The sequence below is a fragment of the Pollicipes pollicipes genome, unplaced genomic scaffold, assembly GCF_011947565.3.
Source record: "Pollicipes pollicipes isolate AB1234 unplaced genomic scaffold, Ppol_2.1 Scaffold_3257;HRSCAF=3824_pilon_pilon_pilon, whole genome shotgun sequence".
Classification (NCBI taxonomy): Eukaryota; Metazoa; Arthropoda; class Thecostraca; order Pollicipedomorpha; family Pollicipedidae; genus Pollicipes; species Pollicipes pollicipes.
The window spans coordinates 24,326-34,483 of NW_023596255.1; the positions used below are offsets into that span (position 1 = coordinate 24,326).

The 10,158-nt window shown below is 48.0% G+C and overlaps 1 protein-coding gene across 1 annotated transcript; it reads left to right on the top strand.

The window, feature by feature from the left end:
- Nucleotides 1-690: 690 nt before the first annotated feature.
- LOC119091128 (histidine-rich glycoprotein-like) lies at nucleotides 691-9,579 on the top strand (the record flags this gene model as incomplete). Its single annotated transcript, XM_037213808.1, has 2 exons — nucleotides 691-860; nucleotides 9,193-9,579. Coding segments are annotated over exons 1-2 (557 nt in total), but the record flags the coding sequence as incomplete, so codon positions are not given.
- Nucleotides 9,580-10,158: the final 579 nt, after the last annotated feature.

A 10,158-nucleotide genomic window follows, 5' to 3' on the forward strand; every position in this document is an offset into this window, starting at 1 on the left:
ATCACACACCCTCAGTGGACATCTTTAAGGTCATAATAGGTCACTGACCTGAAATGACCCAGACCAGCATTTTGTCTTTAGGAACATACTGCTAATCGTATTCTTTACCGCTTACTCAAACGCAAAACTCAGAGCAGCCGCATATGATTTTGGTCACGATAACATTCAAACAAGGTCACTGACCCTAAATTAGAATGTGATCTTTTGCTTAGAACAGACATCTAGTCCTGGGGGCACTTCGGAGACCAATCCGGTGTTTGAACTTGTTTGACCTCATTTGGCCAGGAGGTCGTAATCTAGGAACCCTACGCTTTCTTTGCCATGCTTTCCTTGTTGGAAATCAAAGTCATTCTTCGGGAAGCCAGTTAAGTCCATAGGTACAAGCACGAGGATTTTAGAAAACCCTCCGTTTCAACACACCACGTGGGAGGTGCCATTAACATCACTGCGCACCCGCCGATGCAAAACATGCAACCACCTAGGCATACATTTGACGTGGCATGCATCTGGCCATACATTTTGCATGTGGACATAGCGTGGCAATCGCAACAGGGACGCAACACGGTGCGGCAACCGTACACTGTTTGTAGAGGTCGCCCGGCACCGCCTCCCCCCCCCCCTTCCCCCAGCCGCAGCCCTGCGTCTCCAGCAGTCACTGGCGCTACCGCTACCGCGGCGCGTCCTTGCACGATGTGGTGTCCTGCGCTGGGGGCAGCACTGGCCGCCCTCCTGCTAGTCTCCGGCGTCTGCAGAGCGAGCCTGGGAGAGGAGACGTTCGTCATGAGGTCGGCCCCCTTCCTGATGAAGAGCCAGGGTCTGCTGACCAGGCCGGAGGACGTTCTCGCGCTGGAGGACGTCAGGTCCCAGTGTGAGTACACTGGCGGGCTGTGTGTGAGCCTGGCTACACAAACAGACGATTGTGTGTTCCTTCCAACTGGTGAACTCTTGGCGGCGTGGTCGGGTCGTCATTTCTGGATCCCGCGACGTAGACGATTGTGTGTCCCTTCCAACTGGTGAGCTCTTGGCGACGTGGTCAGATCGTCATTTCTGGATCCCGCGGCGTACGCTATTACGTCATCAGCACGCAACGGCATGTCGATGGTGCAGTGTCAAATGGCTCAGGAGCATTGAGCGATACAGTTGAGTACAAAGGGGAAGAGCTTACTCCAAATGGAGACTGTAGGTATGTCACAGCCAGTTTAATTTACGACAGATGCACTCAAAAGGAGTACTGAACTGGGCTACTGGATCTGGTGGATAGAGGATGCATAGATGGGTGGATTTGGATGGAGTACTGAATTGTTCCGGAGTGTGTTTTCATCGTGAATAAATCAGCTCCTTTCCCAGCCGTAGCAGAACTCCACTCACAGCGCGGCGTCCACTCACAGGCGACTGCCTGACCCTGTGCCTGGTCAGGGAGGTCTGCCTGGGCTCAGCTACGAGGCCAGCACCGGCAAATGCGCGCTGAATGCCGTGCGTGGAAACAGCGGCACCTGCGGAGCACAGAGACGGGCGTGGTGCTTTCGGTTCCGCGATAGGATGGGTGAGTTACTCTCCGATTCCACGGCAGGATGGGTGAGTCACTCTCCGATCCCGCAGCAAGACGGGCGAGTTTACTCTCTGATTCCACGGCAGGGTGGGTGGAGCCACCGCCCGATTCCACAGCAAGTCTCTCTCCGATTCCGTAACAGAGCGGGCAATTCACTCTCCGATTCCTGCGGTAATGATGATGGTTTGGCGTTTAAGGGCCCGTCGGCGTCAAAGTCATTTTGCGCCCACTCTCTTCGATTCCGCGGCAGGATGGGGAAGCCAATCTCCGATTCCGGGGCAGGGAGGGGGAGCCACTCTCCGATTCCGCTGCTTGGTGGGGAAGTCATTCTCTGTAGCTGAGACTCCTCAGCAGCAGCAGCACATGAGTAAATGTTGAAAGGTTGGTTCACCAAGTTAGCATAATAGATGTTTGCGGATTCAACTCTACGACTGCTCAACTTCAGACGAAATCCATTGGTTCCAACCATCACCAGCACAGAGACGTTGGTGTGCCCCTCTCATCTGTCTTCCAAAATGGCTCCAGAGCTGATCAGTATATCACAATACGGCACCTCACCTAAACCTCACCACCCCTGACAAGTCGGATTCTCAAATAGCAAAAATAAGCCGAGAAACACACCTAAAAACCTAGTCTAGGTTTCGTCGAGCCACGGATTCAGTGGCGTGTGGCATATCTGCGGTATGTGGCCTGTGGCATATCTGCGGTATGTGGCCTGTGGCATATCTGCGGTATGTGGCATGTGGCATATCTGCGGTATGTGGCATGTGGCATATCTGCGGCATGTGGCATGTGGCACATCTGGCGATGGTGGGGACAATGGGCATATTACTGGCAAAAGTGCAAGTCGATGTTCGCGTTCAGTCCCGTGCTCTCGTCTGCCGTTCGTGAATTTCACCGTTGTGCAAAGTTTTTAAGGCTTGATGCAAAGCCTGAGCCCCCAGAGTGGGCGGAGACGTCGAGCCAGCGTAGGCGAGTGTACCGATGATAACGTATTAGTACATGGATAAGACAGAAGTAAAAGCCTTATTCATCGTAGAAAAACAAGGAGAATAGAACTATTGATGCGTTGATGTTTCAGCAGCATGTCTTTATCGAAACGAGTAGCCAAAGTTCTATTCTAACTCCTAGTTGTTGTAACAACTAGTTCTGTGCTATTCTAGTTCTTTTCTAAGTCCTACTCATTTCGATAAAGGCATGCTGCTGAAATATCAATGCATCTATGTTTCCATTCTCCAGGTATTTCTACGATGGATAAGGCTATTACTATTGTCTCATCTATGTGCATAATGTTTCTCGCAAATGCACCTAACAACTCACATAATTACCATCAGATCTTAAAGCTCTCCGGTCCATAGGTCATATGGATCATACCAGGACCATAGGTCATAGGTCATAGTGTTAGGTCAGTATCCATGAGGCGAGCGGTCAATGGCACCTTCTTCGAAACCGATCTCGTTTACAGGAGGCTTGGCCCAAACCGATGTCAGTCAAAACCAAAGAAAAAGTCATGAAGCGGTGTGGAAGCACCTTCAAGTCCACGACAAGGTGGTGCGCCCCAAAATCACGTATTTCCAAACCTAGGTCATGCTCTGAAGCCTTATCACATCCATTGCTTTAAAATTTAAGGCGGAAACGAAAGCTGGTGATAAACAGTGACTCACCTGACGTCGTTAGCGGTGTACAAAATTATTCAAAATATTTTGGAAAGGTTGTAGTTGTCGCTAAAAAGGGTCGCCGCCACTCAGACGTCACAGTTGCTAATAAGCGTGAAGATCAAATCGTTCTCAAATCGCTTCGAAGAGAAGCCCTTTGCCTCACAGCGGCTCGGGAACATGCGCCAGCATCAGAAATTCAGTGCTTGATGATCGAGTTGAGCGGCAGCTAGTGTTTAATACCCGCGCGACGCAGTAACATCTTCTACTGCATGCGAGAATGCATCGGGTGCGACAGACCCACTGCGTGGTGGCTGTCGGTCCCGCGACGCAAACGAGAATAGCCTTTAAAGTTCCGGCTGTTCTGTTTAGCACGTAGAGGTATGCAGAAGCATGTAGAAGTAGACAGAGCCGTCGGGATGAAAGCTTTCTCCTCTGCCCGACAACTACGTCCAACGGCTCTGCTCAAGACCTGGGCAACAGGCTGATAGTACGCCGGTGGACAACACACGAGCTAGCGTATCAATCGTTGCCGATGATACATTGCCGATTACTTACTAGAAATATAATTATTCATAGAAATAATAAAATATAATAAAAATATAAAGCATAATTAAAAAGAAAAACACAATATAATAACAAAATAACTAAACAAATCGCTAATTCAAAAAGCTAAAAACTATCCAAAAAGTACTATGGCGATCGCCAAGAAACGATTTATTGAAATTATTGTTCATCATTCTATGCACTATATTTACTGCAGAAAAATAGATACAAAATAGAAAACTGCAAATAAAATTGCCATTAAATTAAAGAATTACTGCAATGCGGAGGGACGAGCCAGGGCCATTCAGAGATTTCAAAACTCATTCATTGAGTCTATGGCATCCTTTGACGACCCGGTCCTTACAACAGACCCAGCATTGAGCCTACTACCGCAAGGAAAGATCAAACTAAGTAAACAAACCCTCATTGCACCGCGCATGTTTACCACCTTCCTGGACCGCGTATGCCCTGATTGCTTGCGTCATTTGCGTGCAACCTCGGATAGCAACACAATGTCAGGCACCGAGTGTCCATTCAGCCCGCCAGGCGGTCGTTCGACGGGCGTTTCCATGGGAGGTCCATCGAGGCAATTTCGAGTCAATCGAGCAAATCTGAATGGGCGCCGTTTTGAGTGGAGCTAAATGTAAGATAGCGTAATGATATGCAATGAAGTGTAAAATAAATGTGGACCATACCTATGCCGAAACGCTTTCATCCCACATTGGATGTCGCTGCATAATCCATCGTTTGCCTTGCCTGCGCTCGCCACAGGCATGTCTGGTCCATAAATTAAATTCAGAACTTGGCCTCTTCAGCTGGAAAATCCACGGGCTTGGACGGGCCAAAATCTATATGCTTTGTTTTCGATTGGTTTGTACCTTTTTATTGGAGGGAGTTTTTGGATCAGAGCTCACGCTGAGCCGTGTCTGGTGCGGAAGCCCTGACCCGATTCGATGACCTGACCTGACCCGATTCTTACGTGCCGCGCTGCTCGGCTCCTTTCATCCGGCACTGTGACCTCATATGACCTTGAGCGGCCGCTGCCACCGGCCGGGGGTCATCCGCGCCAGGGGCAAATAGCGAGCACGATAAATGAGGCGAATGCAGCGACTCGTACCTTCGCCCTGCCAAAGATGGGATGGGTGGCAGGCGCTCTAACCGACTGACCCACGGGGTGAACATTTCAGCAACAGTCTAGCTACGTTCTAGGGAGGTACATTGTAGATGATATCGAGGTAAAGATAGTGTTCCAGGTGGATCAGTTCATATTCAAGATTAATCATGAACCACCTACAGCTGAGTCAGTTTATTGACGATTCGAGCGAGCCACGCAGTTGGACAACTTTTGCAGGTAAAAACGAGACCGCGCAGCAATGTTGATTGTTTTCAATGTCTGAAGTGTGGAGGAATGAATGCAACAATGCAGAAGACAAACATTAGCAACATTTCCTATGTCACACCAGAGTGAAATGTCACAACAAGAAGTTCTTGAGCGGATTAACAAAAGCATAGCGATCGCAGTTTCATAACTGAAGCCATTTGTTTTGCAGTGTCTTGAGTCAAGTTAAGAAACACGGTTCGGCATGACGGTGAGATCAAAAGCAGATATTGAGTAGCTGGGGGAGTTTGATGTTTTGTGGAATTTTCCTGTCACATTTTTGCTCGGTATTTCACTTTTTATAAATGGACATTGCTATGAATCAAGAATCCCGTTTTGGCTTGTGCTGCCAGTTTCAGCAATCCGGTTGAATCAAACAGTGCTGACCTCCAAACCTGTTAATGCATAGAAATGGTATCTTATTCCAAGATATCTTGTGCCGAAGTTTTGCCCACTATACAAAAATAAGAAGGGCATTGTATTCTCAGCTAAGCATGCTGCTCGGAAATTGATGTTTCCCTTGCCACAATTCGAATGCAAGTTTAGCATAACTGATATGTTATAGAGACCATATTCCATACAGATGATAAAACATAGAACAGTTCGGTTCTACTGATTAGAAATGGCGCAACGAAAACGCAAATGTCTTTAATACAGCGCTAAGCAGCGTCGACCCACGTAGCGCACCACCGAGAATTGAAGAACTGAGGTTTCAACTTGGCCTTTGTGTATCGGCCCTACATTAAAACAGTTGTAAAAGAAGTATCTTGTTCGCATAGGTAGAGTGCTTAGCAGGCAAGTCAGTGAATTAGTAAATGTTGCGGTCAGACCCCGGACTCAGAACCGACGAGTGGGGTTTCATGGTCCTGGTGTCTGATAAGCCCAAGTTGACCTGTGTTATGCATACCGCCCCCTGCTCCATGCATGAATCTCATTATTTTACCTCTCGTGCAATAGCTGGTATGTGACGACCATCTTCACGCGTTCTGTGTTGTCGGAGACTTCCAGTCGCTCGATGCCATGAAACAAAGATGAAGATTGCTGAATGAGGATCTGCTGTTGCCTGATGGAGTATGGCTGTACATCGGCTTTGACTAAATAGCCAAAAGACGTTAAAAGTATGCCTAGTTGCGTTATTGCGATATCGACTAGGTGAAGAGGATTCGGCTTTTTTATTGTTGCCTCCGACACACCAGAAGTCATACCAAACATGTATCCCAGAATGAAGTTTGTTGTTTGCCTCTAGCTTTAATAGGTCTTAATCTCCACTAACAATGATCAGATCAGAGAGAAGGGCCGCAAGTTATTCCAAAGACGATGCTCAGTAAATGACAGAGCCACAACATGCTACGAAGTGGCGTAATCACATGGTTAATAACGCAAAGACAATGCTCAGCAACTGACAGCATCACAACAAGCTACGAAGTGGCGTAATGACATACTTAACAGCGTTGGAGCGTTGAGCGCGCGTCGCAATCATTGGCATGCGGTGAGAATGCATCGCATCATCAAAACACCTGCTTGTTGAAAACTCGGTACTAGTCGTGTGTGCGGGTACATAGCTTGCACTAAATGTTTCCCTCTCGACATGATCATGCGCTCGTTAACCTTGCTGTGCACGGCAGGGCTGAAGACGAGACATGGGGCGTTCCCTGATGTTTTTTGGGGGACTTCGGTTCGTCTGTTATGACTTTCCAGACCTAAGGCAACGGTACCTCGTTGCTGCGAAGATAATGCTTTATTCACGGGCGTTTGGACTGAAATGCATAGTTTTAGTCCTGTTCAATGGCGAGTAAATATCATTAACGCTCACGACGTTCCCGTTCTGAGATGAGTCACAGCCGCTTTTTTATACCACCGGCTGGTAGAAACCACCGGGTGGTAGAAAAGCCCAGCGGTGGTAGAAAAGACCACCGATGGTAAAAGAAAGACCACCGGTGGTAGAAAAGAAGCCGACGGGTCGGTGCTGCACCACTGAGCACGTCTTCTTTCTAAAGCAGGCGCAGATGGCAGCGTTCGCCTGTTTCCGGCAGCCTACCTCGGTGATTGGTGCGCTGAGGACGCCGACTGCGAGAGTCTGACCAATGGCGTGGCAACTTGCCGCTCTAACACCTGCTCGTGTCCTGAAGGCGAACGCCCGCTCAGCAGGTCTGGCTGCGGTGAGTAATCATGGTTTGGCAATTTCCTTTTCCTAAAGGGAGATAGCGAGTGATGCCATACCATGAGTGCTTCGTGGCATGCTAACAGGCACATTATAACCCTAATAACCTCAAGGGTTATAATTCTGTCGCACTCATAGAGGTTACTCCAAACCTGGCCTGGGTGGTGAGGGGGGGGGGTGGGCAGGGACTTACTCCCTGGAGGAGTAAGCATCAACGATACGACTAGGTACCTAGTACCTATCCCTCCCCTGATAGCTTCGGATTGGAAAGGACTGATGAGAGATATGCGAAACTTATTATTTATAGTTCAATTAAAAAATTAGGTATTAGTTTACGCAAAGCGCAGCATTAAGGACGGTCATTGGAGTGTAAGGCACAATCAAGGTCATGCAAATTCAAAGAGATTTTCCTGGTGATCCGATCTTCTCGAAATAACGTCTTTGAGCTTGCTCCATTTCAGTGTGGATGTTCTCATCTCGCCTATTACACAGTTGTATTGTATTGACATATACACGACATTGGAAAGGGAACTGATGAAGATATGCGAAACTTTATTACTTTATAGTTCAATAAAATTAGTAGTTAGTTCACGCAAAGCGCAGCAGCATTAATGACGGTCATTGGAGTGTAAGGCCACAATCAAGGTCATGCAAATTCAAAGAGATTTTCCTGTGTGACCCGATCTTCTCGAAATAACGTCTCTTGAGCTTGCTCATTCAGTGTGGATTGTTCCATCTCGCATATACACAGTTGTATTTGTATTGACATATACACGTATACACAATATGCCATTTGTAATATCGCATTTAATTTGTATTATAAAATGTCAAGGGTGTTTGACATAAGTCAGCATAGGAAAGCGAAGTCAGTCGTCGTTTCTTTTGAACAAGCAACATTTTCGCCAACAGTTACGTTCCTTTTTAACGGTCAGCAGTCGAGGATGGTACCTGTGCCGATTTGAATAATACACATTTTTAGACCAGTCGCACAATGTCTAGCTGAAATGTGGTGCAGCTGAAAGAAGAGCATGTGTAGGTCACTGATTTCACAACCCTTATGCGACCATTTTGGTTACCTTTACTGCTGTGTGTAAGTAACATTATAGAGTGAAATGGCAAAGTGGAACGACGAATGCCGACAACATACGCAATTTTTTAACTTGCAGACCCACAGGTGCAATTAGGTTAGCTACCGCTGATGAAACTTTCGGTCAAAACGTCACTAACATTAAAGCAATGTTGTTGGGCAATACGTAAGCAAAACTGATAGGTTTCTTTAGTGCAGTAAAGGTTGCCATGGGCCAGAGCTAAGGTTAAGTCGGTCTTTATCCTATGATGGCCACAGAATATCGTTGGACGATCAGGGAGGGAAACTGTCAGCTGAAAACATTATGAAGACCACAGGAAGGCTACAACCTTACAACCTTTATGCAACCTTCCTACAACCTTTACTCTTTATGCAACCTTTTGCAACCTTTCATGCAAACTTTATTGCAACCTTTTGGCAGGCCGCCTCAAACTCATCAATGTTTTGTTTCGACATATTAAGGCTGAAACTACCCCAGGTCACTGACCTGACCTGACCTGAACTTGTGGATTTCGTGGTGCGAGACATTGATGCAAGAGAAGATGCAAATTTTAGGAGCTTTGCTTCGGATGTTCTCCAGCTATTTCCGAAAAGGCCATGAGGGACGATCCTGTCCGTGTGAAGATCAAAATGCGCTGATATTCGTAAATGGTCGTAAACACGACGTTAATTGCTGAGCTTGCTTGATAAATGCTCATTAAACTACCAAAACATGCTGATGGAGCTCATCACAGAGCCGTAATTTGTGACCGCGAACGTTACACCGGGCGACTCTGAGCCCGTCATCTTCCGTGTTCCCGTACCTTTCCCATGCAGAGACCACACCGACCATGCCCACTCCGGCCGAGACCAGCTCAGCCGAGACCAGCAGACCCCCAGCCAGCCGGTCGACGGGAGGGACCACCGTGACCGAGGTCAGCAGCCCCCCGGAGACCACCTCGACCTCGGCTGTCACAAGCACCACTACCAGCACATCTACGACGGCCATTTCCACCACCACAACCAGCGAAGCCACGACGGCCAGCACCACAGCCAGCGAAGCCACGACGGCCAGCACCACAACCGGCGAAGCCACGACGACCAGCACCACAACCAGCGAAGCCACGACGACCAGCACCACAACCAGCGAAGCCACGACGACCAGCACCACAACCAGCGAAGCCACGACGACTGGACCCTGTTCCGTGCACCGGACACAACCACGTAGGTTGTTCTGATGAGCCAACGCGGATGCCCATTTGGACTCTGAAAGCCTTGTCACAATCCTTAGAACAAAACACGTTTAACCAGTGCTTTTCTTGGGTGGGAGGTGAGAACGGGATGAGGCGAGGACTTGACTTTTAAGTTCCTTCATCTCGCCCCAATGCCATTTTGCCTTAAAAACGTTTAGTTCCGGCCCACTCATTTCTCTCAGTGCTATCAAGGGAACGTCTGGGGAGCTTTAAATAGATGAGATCTTTTATCCGTGCCTTTATTCGTGTTATCAGCAAGCACCGCCATTCTGAAATGATAGGATAGCAGATGTCTTTGGCCGTCATCTGCTACGCTCGTCGCGTAAGCATTCTCACCTGACCTATTATAGTAGCTTGAAGGTAATCAGGGTTGATAAGGCAGCTGGAACTGGCCGGATGTATCATGTGGTAGAGCGCTGAATGCATGCGCTGGTATGTCAGCTTACGTTTTTTGTTAATATCTGATAAATCACTGAGTTTTTCGGAAGTACCCGAGTGCTGGCGCAACGTCAATGAAGTGCCGGTATTTAAGAAGGTAATCAAAAACGTG